Source organism: Photinus pyralis, unplaced genomic scaffold, assembly GCF_008802855.1.
Source record: "Photinus pyralis isolate 1611_PpyrPB1 unplaced genomic scaffold, Ppyr1.3 Ppyr1.4_LG8, whole genome shotgun sequence".
NCBI lineage: Eukaryota > Metazoa > Arthropoda > Insecta > Coleoptera > Lampyridae > Photinus > Photinus pyralis.
Genome location: NW_022170819.1, coordinates 32,801,107 through 32,818,197, shown reverse-complemented (window position 1 = coordinate 32,818,197; position 17,091 = coordinate 32,801,107). Strand labels below are relative to the sequence as shown.

Here is a 17,091-nt window from a genome sequence, read left to right as displayed (position 1 = left end):
TACTTGGGTTCAAGTCCGATCTATCGACCGAAGGCATGAACGCAAGAAAACAGTGCCGTATCCGGTAGCTTGAAGGCCGTAGGATTTTAACTTTCAACGACACCAGTTACACAGACGAGTAAGACGGCTAAATGAGACTAGCTATCAAATTAACAGGTCTGGGAATGGTAATGAAATTCTCTCTGTGAAACAAAACGGAAATCAATTAAAAGGAATTTTGGTTTTCTAACCCGGGATGTAATAACGTTTGGGTCTGGAATCTGGTTCTGGTTTGTGGTCGGCAAGAGGTGGAGGAATTCGAAGTCTTAACAATTAGACCTTTATAGGTACCAGGAGAACCATAAAACAGGTAGGAGATTGAGAAAGAATTTAATTTCAAGGTATGGGGACGACTGGTGACATCTAACGGAGGAATTTTACAACACGTACTATAAGATGTTTGCAAATAAAACATTGGCGTTATTTTATATTTTCTTACACCATTTAGAGCTTCCCTGGCTTTAGGGTATACCGCCGAGAGCAGCTTCGTAGCTAGGATAAAGTGTTTTAATTGAAACTTTCGCTTTTTCATGTTAGTTACCTGCAGATCAACTTTTTGTGTTGTTTCTTTTTCAGTTTTTCAAAGGCTAGAAGTGGCAAGGCAAATTAGACAACCTTTATCCTCGCCAAGACATAAAAATCAACAATACTATTGTATAGATGGGGCCAGATCATGCTGTAGGTGGGGCTGCCTCACCTGGCCACCCCCTGGATACAGGCCTGGATGAGAGATAAGAGTGGTGTATTCACCTGAGCCGGGTCGTGCCAAATACGACATGGCGCAGGGTTTTAGACCCATCAGCCTATCATCTTTTCTTCTAACAACGGTGGAGGCGTGGAGAGATGCATACATAAGGAATGGGGTACTGGTCCTTAGACCACCACATCCATTCCATCATGCTTACAGGACTGGTATGGCCACGGAAACGACTCTTCACAGCCTCGTGTGCAAGCTGGAGAAGGGTAACCCCGGAAGCGTGGGCAGGTTTACCAACAACACGTTCGATTCAATTAGTGAGGCTGGTGAAGGCTTTTACGAAAAGAAGAAGAGCGGACCTTGATGGGCTCACTCTTAGAGTACGTCAACTGAAATATCTGGGAGTCATCATAGACTCCCGCGTAGTCTAAGCTTCGGTGTCCTTTCGGTGCACTGGTTGACTGATGGTCAACTATCATCTGGCGACAGTTATCTGGAACTGGAGAGGGTGAAGTAACTTAGGCTAACCGAGGTCCTAACCTTTATTGGGAGGAAGGGGCTCTGAACATAGTTGCGAAAGAAAGGGAGAATGGACATTTGGTCTCCCTAATAGTGCTGCCTGGCCGGTCTCCCCTATGAATAGAGAGATAGAGATGGTTAGAGCAATCACTGTCGCTGTAACACCTTATTATACCCCCTGAAACCCGTAACAGGCTTTAATAATCTAACCACCGAGAACCTTATTCTAATATCAGATAACATTTCCCTATGTTACATTTTGTCGCCCAATAGTGAGGTTTCTTCCTATTTAATTTAATAGTTAATTTAAAGCAAAAAAAATGTCACTAATAATAATTTACTAATTAATAAAAATAATTATAAATTGTGCACAACTCTTGTGCAGATAAAGCGCATTTTTTTGAACTGAAATAACTTTTGTTTTGACGTCACCAATGGATATTCCTTGCAGACGTCGTCTCAATCGCCCTTTGTGAGGTCGAGGAGGAGGGCTATGGTTGGTAGAAATTAATTCCTTTCGTTAAGACCTTTCATTAGAGTACCATGAAGGAATAAAACTAGTTCTACTCCCCCCCCCCCTGGCCCCGTCGCTCACTGATCTCGAAAACGAGTCGCACGAGAAAGTTATAGTTTGTACAAATCAACTTATTTCGATGAGACCTTTCATTAGAATACCATGGAAGATAAAACTAGTTCCACTCCCCCCCCCCCCCCCATTTTCTGAAGTTTAACTTGGCACCACTCTATCTGAGATCAATTGGTTGTCGTATGTAAAAGTTATGCACGTTTTACTTTCAAAAACAGCATCTCAGGGAATAATTCGTGGGGGAGGGGGGCCCTTTTAGACAGCGAAATTTGATGGCCGTCTGGCACACTTTCAAGGTAGTATAGGCTACCTACTACAAAACATTCCAGGACTCTAGGACCATTCCCCTAGAAGTAGTTCGAAACGGCAGAAGTGGGTCCGGACGTACGGACAGACGGACAAAACGCAAACAATAGCGCATTTTTTCTAATTCTTCAAAAATGCGCTAAAAAGGTTGATGCGGTATTGATTCAGTATTTTTTAAATAACTTTCTATTGGTCCTGGTTTTTCAAATTTGCTAAACGGAATTCTAGTGTGCTCACAAAACTTTGACCATTTAACCTAATCGCTATCGTCATAGATACTGTAGCGAACATTCCAGAAATCCCGATAAACATCGAGGCGCCATTAAAGATTAATCATCGGCGATAAACAACGAAGGTGGATGTGACCGTGACGTAATCATTTCTAGAAATATCACGTGTTCGAGAACATATTGACGCGTCCTTGAGCACTCGAGAACATTCTAAGAACATTCTAGAAAGAATGTTCTTTGTTATATAAGCAATTGTGTTTCGAATTCAGTTCCAACATCAATGCGTTCTTGTTATATTATTATAAATTGTGAGTGATAAATTGTATTTACTGTTATAAATTAATCAGATTTAAGAATTAAGAATTAAAATTTATTGATAATTAATTGTAAATAAATTCAATTTACGTTACAATACCATGCAATTCTGGGACACGCTGTAAGGGAAATTTAACCATCAAAAAGCTTCCGCACAAAGAATGAATTGCAAGCTGTTTAACAAAGAAAGTGACGTGGCATTTTCTCAAAAATTTCCTGTTTAGCAGAAGTTGCAAATAATTTTATTAGTTTTCATTCAGTTCCCTAATGAAGCGGTTATCCTGAATTTTGGACAGAGAAATATGAAAGTCACCAGTGAGGCTTTCACTTATGTGTGAGAGAGCGAGAGAAATGCAATAAAGGTATCGAATGACCTAGTATAATGAGATTGTTACGAAACGTAACAGTTTTAAGCAGGGGATGGTGTAACGTAGATGAAAATTTCGGTATAGACAACAATCGGTGATCCGATTAAATAAATTGTTTCTTCTTTCTATGTTTCTTTTTCTAATATGGAGAAAGATCCACATAATAATGGAAGAGTGCTTTATTTATAAAGTATAAAATAGCAATTATCATATCAGTCTAAAAGAAGCGGTATACATTTTTAAAACTTTGTTATAAAATCGCGTAACAATATTTAACTGGTCCGCTTTAAAGTTGAGCTAAAACTTGTATCCGGGAAACTTTTTATTGGAGAAAATTTGATTTAATTTTTATAACAGCGCCAAAGAGAAATGAGTGCCGTAATTTCTTTTGATGCTACAATGTAATTTCTATATTCCAAGTATCAACGGAATAAAATTTCGAGAGAACGAACGCTAACGCTGCCTTACTAATAATTTATATTGCCATTTTCATCATCGCGTTTACCTTACCTCTTTCTCTCCCGCTCTCTCGCGTGCGATATCCGAAAATTTATTATTAACTTAACAATATTTTAGGAAGTTATAAAATTATCGACGTAGTTTAATAAATTGATTATGGAAGTTAAGACGGCACATTTACATTTTGCAATTTACACCATTTGGAAGATTAATATTGAAATATGAAATTGTTAATTTATTACATTCAATTATTCGCGTTTCTCTTGTAATACCTACTTGCTGCAAATTAATTTATGAAATTTCTCGTTATAATAGAAACCAGTTTTAATAATTATAAACTCTTTATCGATTTTCACTCAACGCGCATTTTCTAACATTTGCAGTTACTGCACCTTTCTGAGCCATGTATGCGTTACATGTCAATTGGTGTGTCACTCCACCACCACCTTAGATTTATTATTTGTTATTTCATTATGATAACGACATCATTCACGATTGAGAAACACGTACAATTGTCTTTAAAAAAAACCGAGACGCGAGCTACCCTCAAAAAAGTGATGCAATTTAATTTTTTTCTTGGCAACCATATAGGTAGGTATAGTATATTAAGTAACAAGGGATTAAAAAGGGTTTTTGTTCATGAAAGAATGGTTTAAAGCCCGAGGCTTGCCGAGGGCTTTAATATTCTTGAGGGAACAAAAACTAGTTCAATCCAGTGTTACTTATACTATTTTTTCCAATACCGACCGATCTGAATCCATTTCAAAATTAATATGGTATAAAAACTATGAAAAAGTAAGGTAGGCTTTTTTTTAATTTTGGTAAAATCATGCCTGTAAACCCTTCTAAAAATATTGAAGACGAAAGTGACGAAGCATATGAAGGCACCTCTTTCATCCCCTAAGATGTCACTTGCTGATAAAGGTTAGTTTGTGTAAAACATTGCATGCTCATGCTTCCAAAGTTTTTGGTTGTAGATTGTGACAATTATGGATATTGGAGGAGTTGCAGCTTGCAGATCAGAGGAATTGTTGAAAATGAACGTAGACTACATAGAAGTTGGAAAATCGATGCTGGTAGTTAGAATTCCAGATACAAAAACTAAAAGTCAAGAGTTATTACCATTGTTGAGGCGGAGAAGAACTCAGTTATTTGGTATTATATAGGAAGAGCTGGATGTACACTAAGGCCCTTTATAAATTGTGCTTTTCATATTACCTGTTCTGAAAATAAAGAATATGAATAGGTACTTTCTGAATGTTTTACAAGAAATCAAAAATGAGGGATTCAAATTTTGTAATCCCTAGGGATTAAAATTACCTATTAATGCACAAAAATTAAAATTAAATTAAATACGTGTCGGCATTGGAAAAAAATTTGTTTTTGGATTCTCTATGGCCCATTTTTTTTCAACATACTTATATGTTACACCCTGTAAATGCGTTAAAATTACAAAATCAATCTACTATGCCTTCGCGATAGAGGAGTCGAGTGTAAACAAACGTAAAGGGAGCTAGCATTAACTAATTGGTTTTGCATATAAGATGCAACTCACCCAAAATTATTACGTCCCATCCCTTCGAATGAGGGCGAAATTACGTACGCAAAGTGGAAAAATATAAGAAAGCACGGGAAGATGCAATAATAATAATAACAATATTCCGAATTACGGGCGTATAAAATTTAATTTGCCGCTGAACATTTTGTTAAAATAGAAAATAATGCGAGTTATGAAATACTAATTTGCGTCTGACAGTGGCCGGGATGAAGCTCAAGGGAGAAGGACGCGGACGCCAAGAAGTCTAATTTACTTAGTATGGAATTAGTGTAATGAAAATATCACTGTCGTTTCAACTTCTCTCAAAGATGGAAATGAGATGTTAGCCAGTTTCTTTTTGTTTGAACGAATGGAAAATTCGTTTTATGATATTAGGAGCTTTATGTCTGCTTTATGAATATTTAAAAATTTTTCTCTTGGCAGATCTTTGATCCCTTGCAGTTTTCTTAGATATGATACGGTAACGGTACATAAAGAATATAGAATCTCTAAGGTGGATAGATAGATACGATACACTTTGTTGTTGATAAATGCATTTTAAAAGTAAAAGACTTTACTTTCATTCTTTTCTCTCGCTTGATCCATACGTTTCTTGTGACTGCAATAAAAGATGTATACAAATTGTCTTTTATGTCTCTTGAAACCTTCTCGTGCACGGTTTAGCTATCCAGTCATAAAGTTATTTGAATGCGTAAGCAAACGGCTTCTGTAGATCGAAATTGGTTCCTTATTACCTAAAGATGGATAATTCATTTTCTGTCTTCCTAAACTTAAAACCTATTATTTTCCGAATACGTTTGGAAAAACCCATGTTCCTTTTTACGGTGTAAAAGTAATCCTTTCTATTCCTCGATAGTCCTTATAGTCCAGGACGCAGCGACATTTTTTGTGCACTCATTTCAACAAAGTTGATATTCTGCCATTTTCTATTGTTTTGATAGTACAAGTAAACAAAACGGTAGTCTACCGCGTCGGCGGTGTTGCCTAAATTTGCAACAATGTTCTGAACATGTTAATAAATAATATGTACATGCCTCATTTCTACAAGAATGAAAGTTTGTACAGTAATTAAGTATACCTAAAAATGAAGTATGGTAATAGTCTACCGAGCTGGAAGCGTTGCTATCACAAGTCTACCACCTACGCAAGACGCATAAAAAATTGTTCGATTGAACTTATTTCAACAAAGATGAAATTTTTGTTGGAAGAAGTTGATGTCATAAGAAACAAAAAAAAATTGGTCTACCGATCGCGTGATGTTGCTAAGGTCTCGGTAGACACGCTGGAAGGTACGATTTTCCGAGCGCAGCTGCTGCACTGCTCTGCTAAAAGTACCTCTAAATTATTATATACACGGGCATAAAATAAAAATATTTCAAAAACGAACATAGGCAATTAACATGGGAAAAAGGTTTTTTGCAGATCGTGGCTCCCCATGATAATTTAGGTCTTAGCGGGTTTATAATGACACCAATCGAAAGAAGATTTTTTTTCTTTATCTAATGATATACGAATTAGTTCATTTTCAGTTGTATTTCTCATTATTAACGATCCTCGAGATTGTTTATAATTTTGTATTGCTGCCTGTCTGTCCGTCTGTCTGTTCCTCTGTCCGTGTGCACGATAACTCATAACTGAATAAGTTTGTATAGAAAAGTCCGATCGCTTTGAAAATTGAAACAGCTGTTCTTAAGGATATAAAAAAGGTCGCTATTGTTTTTCAGCTACGTAGACTAACGGGGCAAAAAATTACAGCCCAAACCTCCAAAAAGGGCTTCTTTTATAATTTTTGTTACAAAGAACATGTGAATGCCCGCTTTTCTGTGTTAGTAAATGTCCCTTAAGCCCCAGGTAACTATGCAGATGAATAAAAAAAATGTGCAACCCAACTTTTGTATTTGCGCAATCCCAAATTTCTTTATTTGTTAAGATATTTAATTGAAATTTAATATGTAGGCACCTCGAGTAAAAGTAAAACCAACGCCGAATCAAAAAATTTTTTTTTCGCATGCGCAATCTTGTTTTTTTTTTGTTAAGATGTTTAAGCGAAATTTTGTATCTAGGCACCTCGAATAAAAGTAAAAGTAACTCCGTTTCAAACAACATGTTTGACAAGCTATTCCGATTTGGTGGGACAGAATCAACCCCTTAAGGCGCGTTGTAAAAATGATTGATGCGTGAAGATCTCGAGGATCGTTCGGTATTCAGTTGTAACGGTTTTTTTTTAATCAAAAATTCGTTATTCGTTATTCAATTCGAAATGAATATCAGTTTATGACAACTGTCAATAATGTTTTTTATAAAATTTATTCACTGAGGAAAAAGTATTTATAATAAACGACGGCGGAAATAGTTACTGCACGCGATATTTGTTTTCCATGCATTTTAACGAGCGTCCCACTCCGTCTAAGTCAATTCTTTAGAAAATTTTCATGGCTTAAAATGATTTTGGTAATTGGAGTTATTGCCGAATTTTGGATAAAATAATGAAAACTAAAAACATTAGTTATTTTAAATTTCCTATCAAAAACAAACCTCGAATGACGGCATGGAAAATAAATTGTGGAAATTCTATTATTGCCGGGCTAGACGATGAGGAATTAAAATATAAAATCGTTTGTGAAAATCACTTTAATTCATGTGATATTTACAAAAGCGGCAATCGGAAGTTATTGAGAATCAATTCAATTCCTTTGCCTTACTCAAAACAAGGTAACCATGTTATTTTTTGTCGTTAAAATGACTGATACATTTTTTCAAGATTTAAATTACAAGATGGCCCTTCTACCTCATACAGCAATCAAACGTTCAAAGAAACGAGAAGTATTCCACCCCATTCAAACATCTTTTGTGAAAACTCCAATTCAACCACAAATTCGACTTTATGTACAGAAATTTTGAAAATGCCATCACCACAAAAATTATCTAGAAATTATATTACATACAAGTTGAAAACTGAGCAAAAACTTAAATACGAAAAACGTTTAAATTTATAGACTGAAAACTAAAACATCTCGCTTCTCAACAGGTTAGTCAATTAAATTTTTTGCATAGTTATCAAATTACAGAGCTTTTTTGTCAAAAAAGCGTATGGAAACTGGTACTTATGTTCACGATTTTCTATGAACAGTAGCATTAAATTTTGACACAAAATAGCGAATGTCAATGATATTATTCAGTTATGAGTTATCGTGCACACGGACAGACAAACAGACAGACAAAATTATAAACAATCTCGAGGATCGTTAATAATGAGAAATACAACTGAAAACGAACTAATTCGTACATCATTAGACGAGGAAAAAAATCTTCTTTCGATTGGTGTCATTATAAACCCGCTAAGACCTAAATTATCATGGGGAGCAACGATCTGCAAAAAACCTTTTTCGCATGTTAATTGCCTATGTTCGTTTTTGAAATATTTTTATGCCCGTGTATATAATAATTTAGAGAGGTATTTTTAGCAGAGCAGTGCAGCAGCTGTGCTCGGAAAATCGTACCTTCCAGCGTGTCTGCCGACACCTTAGCAACATCACGCGATGGGTAGAACATTTTTTTTGGTTTCTTATGACATCAACTTTTTCCAACAAAAAATTCATCTTTGTTGAAATAAGTTCAATCGAATAATTTTTTATGCATCTTGCGTGGGTGGTAGACTTGTGATAGCAACGCTTCCAGCTCGGTAGACTATTACCATACTTCATTTTTAGGTATAATTAATTACTGTAAAAAGTTTCATCCTTGTAGAAATGAGGCATGTACATATTATTTATTAACATGTTCAGAACATTGTTGCAAATTTAGGCAACACCGCCGGCGCGGTAGACTACCGTTTGTTTTGTTTACTTGTACTATCAAAACAATAAAATGGCAGAATATCAGCTTTGTAGAAATGAGTGCACAAAAAATGTCGCTGCCTCCTGGACTATAATTTGTGTTTGTAGGGTTACATTCATTCTCCCGATTTGGAATTTGTATATGACGACACAGATCTCCACACAAATGAAATTGCTGAACTCTACAGCTATACGGAACAAGTGGAATTGCAGTACTATGTTAAGGCGTTCGAGGATCAAATGGAACAGTATGCGCTTCCACCGAGTTGGCAGAGGTTGTCACTCGTACAAAGAAAATCGGTAATCATGAAGATGCTGGATCAGCTGGAAGTGAGCAGTAAACCGATCCAAATGCGTGCGGCGCGCTGTATCTTGTATATCGCTCAAGGTTGCTGGGCCGAAATGCAATCGGATGCCGAACAACAAGAGTGGACGCGTACCAACGTGATGCTACTGTACGATATGGGTGTGTTTACTGCTTTTTCTGATCTTCTCAATATCGAGATAGAGTAAGTATTTGCGAGCAAATGGCCACGTGTAATGGTTTTTTTAGGAATAGTGCCGCAGCACAAGTTGCTATGAGGAAAATCGCAGTTTCATTAGTAGATTCACAAGATCTAAGGGTGATACTGTCAGTTTTGTATACCGTAACTGAGGTGTTGCGATATGAAAGCACTTTGGAGACCTCGGAATATAAAGCACAGGTTGATGCATTTACTAATGAAGTTGGTAAATCTGTTTTGGTATGTGTCGTAAACATTAATAAATATTTTGTCTCCCCAGCTGCGTTCGACGAAGAGCATATGGTGGTGAAATTGCTCGGAATGGTAACTCGCTTCTGTAGTGGCGCCGCTCCTCATTTTCCAATGAAGAAAGTTTTGCTTTTGTTGTGGAAGTTAATACTAATATCTTTAGGAGGCATGAGTACACTAAGAATTCTTAAGGAGGAACAGAGAGAGAAGGCAGGTATACCTCCGCAGAATGAAGACACACTTGAAGTTGCCAAGACAATGCGAGCGTCTTCGCCTCCTGCCAGTGCGTCTGATCTTTTGGAAGCGCAGAATCAAAAACGCAACAGTCGGCCGTTCAGACGTGTAATGAAGTTGTAATTGTTAAACAATGTTTATGCTCACTTTGTTCTCGTAGAGTTTGATCAAGCAAAGTTCGTTAGACGACCACGACGCTCTTGGTATGGAATTGGACAGTGCGCTAACCTCGGACAATGGGGATGATCTTGTCGATGAGTACGACGAGCGCCGGCCGACAGATCTTTCTGAAAATCAGGTGTATAAAAATTACCACAATCGATCCAGCTCGCCGATACCCATGCCATTACCCCCACCAAGAGGCAAGTATTCAATATGTATGCTAAACAGGCCAGTCGCCAACTGGAGCATATTGAAAGGGACTGGTTCAGCCTATGCCAAATTACATTTACCATAGAGGAATACAGCCTGTTTTAGATCAAATTTCTACATTAAGAGTCTTCTGTCCCCACTGCACGCAATGTAAATTTCCATAAGAGCGCCCGCCATAAAAACTAATTTTTTTAAAGAACTATTTTATAAATTTAGACCTTTATCTACAAAATGTTCGGACTATTTTTTTAAAAAAGTGTATAGCAACTAAATATCGATTGTTTAAAGATTAGCTGTTTTCGCCGATTATTATGCTAATCTGTTTCATTTTTTTACTCGCGATCAAGACGATTTATGGAAAAAGTAAACCGACAGTTTTTTTAGATAAGTTACTTCTAAACATAACCCCAAAAAATGAAACCATATTTTTTGTAAATAAAGTCTGTATTTTGGCGGGCGGTAAATCAACAATTTCAGTGTAACAAGTGCTGAGTGTCGGCGGGAACTAACTAAGGACCAACACAGGAGTTGACAAAGCAAAAATATCATTTTGTCTCTTACAACTATAATCATCTATATACTATAATGTAAAAAAGTTGCGCGCGGGTAAAGAAGACTCTTAAGATAAATAAATAAAGAGCGCTTATCGGGTATTGGACTTATGAAACTTCGATATTTATTTGATGGACTGTATGAATGCTATGGTTTTGTATAAAGAGGGATGTTGAAACAATATCGACAGTAATGATTAACGTGTTTATTGATTAATAATACAAATAAAGTAAATTGATTCTAAATCTTGATTTGGTGATTCGATTTGGCCCATGTACTATACAAATTGGAATGATTACGAAAGGAATTACTGGTTTTGAAATAGGTTTAATAAACAAACGAAGGCGATAGATGATGGTGGTAGCGATAACGAAGATTGCTGGCTGGTTAATTAAACGACAAAGGCGTTGTACAAATAAGTTCGGCGATAATGGCATGCTGCTTTTTAACAGACACATTCATTATTGATTGTTGTACGATGATGTATTCTTCTTCGCTTGTTGTTTAATTCTACTTCGGCGGCGCATAACAAGTGGAAATATATCCAGGGATAGGAGAAACAGTTATATACGGGCTGTTTTCATAATTTTTGTGCAGGGATTTCAAAGGAATAAAAAGGAACGAATCTGTTTTGGGGCGGAAACTATAGTACTCCGGGTTGGCTCGTATTTTTGACAAGTTAATACTTGTTTTTTTTAAAGGGACAACTAGTAGTCTAAATTTAAAGAAATGGTATAATTTGGAGGACCAATTTTCCTTTTTACCACGGCTAGACGCATACTTTAGGATGTAAAAAAATCATAATTGCCATTCCAAAGTATACCTATCTTTAGAACTATTGGTCCGACTTCATCATTTTCTTAAATATAAGCTTTTGTGTGTGCTACAATATTGTCATAACTACATTTCCGATAAAATCAACAATTAGTAACTCATGCATGAAGTAAACGAACAGAATTTTTTTAACTCTTAACATTTAATGAAAACTAACTCAACCCCTTCGTTACTTTCAAAAGTTTCATATACACTAAAATCTGCTACTTCTCCCTTTTCTTCAGTGACGTTTCCACAAGTTGGCAGTTTGCATGCGCTTGTACATTTTAAGTTATTAGCATTACATAATGGTAGTTGTCAAGAGCCAGCTTTGTAATTCTACGTGAGGTGGTATGGAAGCCAAACTTAGGGTTATCTTTCATCTTTTTGCTGCTTCCGGAATAGCATCTCTTTGATTTTGACGTACAATTTTCCAATGTATTTTTTGTTTTCACATAATCTATGTCAAATTATGTGGCACAATATACACCTTTCCATCAATATTAACAAACTCTTTGCTAACGTTATGGCTAAAAGCCGTATTTGATCGTATTTATTGCAAGACAGTCAGTCTTGTCAGTTGTAAAGTTCTTGTTTAGAGTTAAGCGGAAACGTGTTTCACGTTTTACAAAGAAGTTAGTGGAAGTGCTGTGTTTAGCAAGAAGGCTTCGCTTATCTGAAGACTTTCTTTAAGGTTTTCCCAGTACTCGTTAAATGGAGTTTTTTCACCATTAAAGAGCCAATTTTACATCTGTAATTACAACGAACCCAGTGTCGTCCAAATTGAGATACAAGTTAAATTAAAGTAGAGAAGTGAAGTTATGGAAACATAATCCGCACATACCAATTTCATCATCATTTGGTATTTGATCATGCCTCTTCAGCTACAATTATATATCTGTAGACGTAACTACAATGATTTTTGTATTTAGTGAAAAACGGTGAAAATTCTTGTAATGCAACGGTCTATAACACTGCCTAAGATTGCCTGTATTTTGGAGAGTTCAATTCACTCAAATCTCTCCACATATGATCCATATATTTTTGCATATTTTCACCATCTTCCTGATGTTTGGAAGCACTTATTTTATTTTTATTTTAATTCAATTTGCTGATCAGCTAAAGCTGTGAATACTTATATGCAACATGAATATCGTTTATTTTTGGTTGTACTTTTTATGAGATTTTGTGTATTTTCTGTGTGCAACATTTGCGATTAAACCGAATGTATTTTTGCATATTTTAAGATGTATTGAAATTTTTGTCGTTTTCTAATGCACCTATTACTTTTGTTGATGTAGAGAGATGTTTCTCTGCTTAGTGCTTATAAATTAATTCTTAGCGACAGGAGGCAATCATTTCGTGCAGAAAACTTAGAGAAAGATCTTATTACAAGTGTTTATCGTAATTCCTTTTTTATTAAAAATTATGTAACATATATAATTTTGTATATGTGTGCATATATATCAAAACTGTTTGCATATTTTTCACTAATATTTTGCATATATATGCGTATAATTTTACCATTTATTGTGTATTAATACAGGCAGTAATGAAACTTCGGAAAAAGCAAAAAAAAACATTTTTTTAAATTACTTATTAACAGTTGATTTTATCGAAAAAGTACTAGTATAACGATATTTATAGCACATAAAGAGCTTTCATTAAAAAAAAGAATAATGAAATTGGATCAATAATTCCAGAGTTATAGTTGATTTTATAAAACTCAACATCCCCCATTTTTTATTGACCGCCATTTCTATTAGCTACCGCTTTAAGATGGCAAATGGTTTTTTGGCATCCTAATAAACATGAATAGCCACTGTAAAAAGGAAAATTGGTACCCCCAAATTATATTGTCATGTCGACTGGCCCATGGACTATAGATTCTTAGATGTATATTTTTCGCATTGTTTTCAGCGCCACTCTTTGACATAACGAAATTATTCGTTGATTGAATTATTATGAGTTCAATTAATAGATCAATCTTCATTGTCAGTTGTAGAAAAGGTATAGTGCACAGCATGTTTGAAAAGCTTTCTTCACACTCACATTACCCATGGCTCATACCACTAAACCTGAAAACTGCACATTTCAAAACTTGTAATACCATTTTGTAAAGAAACACCTCCATTACGCCATCCATAGAATGAAAATATTACCCCTGATCAATGATTATTTCCGTCATATAGTAAAGTTTCTTTCTATGGCTACAAAATGCGCTCTAATTACCAGTCAGTCAAATTAAGATGTTTAAACCTGAATTATTGTTTGTAATTAAACATTATACTCTACAGGATTACCTTGGAAACCTAAAGTGAGGCAAAAAGATATAGATTTTTTCTTGGAAAATGCAAGAATGAAATTCGTCGGCTACAACATACAAGGCGATCATCAGAGTTTAGCTGGCTTACCCCAGCCAATTCACGAAGGCGTGAAAACCTTAAATGACCACATGTACGTATCGCTGTCGGAGTTGCAAATACAAACCGAAGAAGTGATAGCAAGAAACCCTCTCTCCAATGCGGAACAGGAGATAGAACTAACACCGGTCGAATTATTGTATCAAGCTCTTCTACCAAATTTACCTCAGTATATTATTGCTCTATTAAAAATACTTCTCGCTGCTGCGCCTACCTCAAGAGCTAAAACTGATTCGATTAACATCATGGCTGACGTTTTGCCGGAAGAAATGCCGTGAGTTAATTAGAACGTCATAATATCAGTAACAGTACACCGATTTACAGGATGACAGTGTTGCAGTCTATGAAGTTAGGAATTGACGTAAATCGCCATAAGGAAATAATTGTGAAAGCGGTTTCGGCCATCTTATTATTACTTCTAAAGCACTTCAAGTTGAATCACATATATCAATTCGAGTTCATATCTCAACATCTGGTGTTTGCGAACTGTATTCCGTTGGTTTTGAAATTTTTCAATCAAAACATAATGGTTTATGTTGGGGCGAAAAATACGTAAGCAAGAAGTTGTATTTAATTGTTACAAAATAACTTTGCGTGTGTTTAGCATACCCATCTTAGATTTTCCTTCGTGCGTAATTGGGGATCAACCCGAATTGACCGCAGAAAGTTTAGAAATAGGAGATTCAACACCTTATTCATGGCGAAATATTTTTTCTTCCATTAATTTGCTTAGGATTCTAAATAAACTAACTAAATGGAAGCATTCGCGGATTATGGTATGCATTTCTTGTTAAGAGGGGGGTCGTTCAATTTTGGTATTTACTGTTTCAGATGCTTGTAGTATTTAAATCTGCACCAATCCTAAAACGAACATTAAAAGTGAGACATGCAATGACTCAGCTATACGTTCTCAAACTATTAAAAATGCAAACAAAGTACTTGGGCAGGCAGTGGAGGAAATCAAACATGAAGACTATTAGTGCTATATACTCCAAGGTTCGCCACAGATTAAATGATGATTGGGCGTTTGGGAACGGTACGTGATACTATAACAAAATTGCATGTACAAATTTTCTTTCTAGATGTTGATGCCAGACCTTGGGATTTTCAGGCTGACGAATGTGCTTTGAGAGCATCCGTAGACAGATTCAATAATCGGAGATATACCAACAGTTTAAAGGTTTCTTTTGCATTCTTTTATGTACTTATTTACTGTTGTCTTTCAGGAAGTGGAGTTTGAGCCTGTCGATAATTGTTTCAGTAGTGTACTTGGTATCACGCAAGATTTATCGGAAAGCTTCAAAAAGCATTATGATCTATGGCTAGAACAGGAGGTTTTTAATAATTCCATTGAATGGGAGGGTTTATTAACTGACTATATATAAGGACGATATTAGGAATTACATATTTTTATAATTTAAAATTATGTTTTTGTGTAGAATATTTATTTATGTTGCTCTTCATTAGGGTAGGTTGTAATCAAATTCACGTTTTTGTTTTGTATGAGAATGTTTAGTATTGTTTGCTCACTTATCGCAATGGTGATGTGTAAAATGAAAATAAAATAAGACCTAATATGATATCCTGTGCTACTTTCTTTTGCGTTTCAAGGTATTATTTCCAAATTAGATTTTTTCAGTTGTACATCTAAAGCTTATTTTTGTGTAAGTAGCAAGTGATAACCCCAGACCTCGGTACCTTGGACAGCTTTCTCTATATTTTATTGTATTTCTATCAGACATATCTTTGGTTTTGCTTTTAAAGAGCAATGGCCAAGCTGTCTGTATCACATGGCGAGAGTATTGTCGAATATCCACTTCAATAAGGTGATGTCTCACGTAATTCAATCACTTACAGTTAATGCTGTAGCCCCGTACGGACACCCGTGATCTTCCTGGCTTCTATTCAGTTTTAGAAGCTTAGAGGACCCCGATTTGCCAAGGGGCCCTGTTAAAAAGGCCTTGGACTGTCTTGAGTCTGTTACTTGTTGCCACTGGGCATAGGCTAAGGTTTAATGCCGCATTTTTTAAAAAAATACGCTATTCGTTATGGCTGGCTGGCCGGCTGTCCGGGTGAGATCTCGGCAACTACAATAGCTAGATTCAATTCAAATTTTCACTAAACGCTTTCTGCTATAATGTAGATGTGCAGGCTCTAGTCTATTTTGAGTTAGATTACTTGTGAGATCGATAATTTAAGGAAATAATTTCGATATGGTTTTCGGAGGTGCTATAATTTTACCATTAAATAGCGCTACCAGTATAAAAACTTAATTATTTACTTTGTGATTTGTTTTACAAAATAAAGACGTACCCTCAATTGAAATGAAATAAAATTAATTATTTAACACAGCTAAAATTACTCGTGAGATCGATAATTATAGACTTCGCTAATAAAGTACTGATTTGTATTACCAAAAATGCCCTTTAATTATGCATACGCTGATTTACAACTTGTTTGCCCCTTAAATGACTGAATTAATGCTATAGAAATAGGGATAGGAGCATATACCATGGATAGGAGACACATAGACAACGTCTTCGATCACAATAATCATTGTTGTCTTTTTGATGTTGTTATTGAGTGAATTTATCTACTGATGTGTCGGCCACATACAAAAAACGATGTTAGTTTTTTTTCTGTCTACTTATAGGTAACACGGCATGCGTGCGAGTCCGGGTATAAAATGTCCACAGTGGTTCGCTACCATATATATAGTTCGCTACAACCGTACAAATGCTAGTTACAGAAGTTGAATAAGTGGTGACGCCACTAACAAATTACACCCTTGATGTTACATCGAGTATTGAATATAATGTTGGCGAAAATGCTGACAAAGCATACTTACCTGGCGTAGGGGTTACCGTGATCAATAAGGCGGTTCCCCCAGGATGAGGCCCCCTCATTGCACTACGATCGGGCTGAAACCTGCGATTATCCCTAATGTGGATAACTCGGGCGCGTAATTTTTGGTAGTCGGGACTGCGTACGCGCTGTCCCGGTTTAATTTAATATAAAAATAGTTAGTTCAA

The 17,091-nt window shown here is 35.9% G+C and overlaps 1 protein-coding gene and 1 non-coding gene across 2 annotated transcripts; both read left to right on the top strand.

Annotated features, from left to right (window-relative positions):
• The first annotated feature begins 4,508 nt into the window (after nucleotides 1-4,508).
• Nucleotides 4,509-15,641, top strand: LOC116179549 (striatin-interacting protein 1 homolog). The gene is made up of 11 exons (XM_031499345.1): nucleotides 4,509-4,595; nucleotides 9,022-9,422; nucleotides 9,467-9,642; nucleotides 9,697-10,007; nucleotides 10,060-10,261; nucleotides 13,934-14,333; nucleotides 14,384-14,611; nucleotides 14,664-14,835; nucleotides 14,891-15,095; nucleotides 15,142-15,239; nucleotides 15,286-15,641. Exons 1-11 carry the CDS (start codon nucleotides 4,509-4,511, stop codon nucleotides 15,442-15,444), a joined length of 2,439 nt encoding a protein of 812 aa, XP_031355205.1. The 3' UTR covers nucleotides 15,445-15,641.
• A 1,258-nt stretch (nucleotides 15,642-16,899) lies between these two features.
• Nucleotides 16,900-17,061, top strand: LOC116179883. Its single transcript, XR_004147066.1, has one exon. It is a non-coding gene; the product is annotated as a U1 spliceosomal RNA (small nuclear RNA).
• Nucleotides 17,062-17,091: the final 30 nt, after the last annotated feature.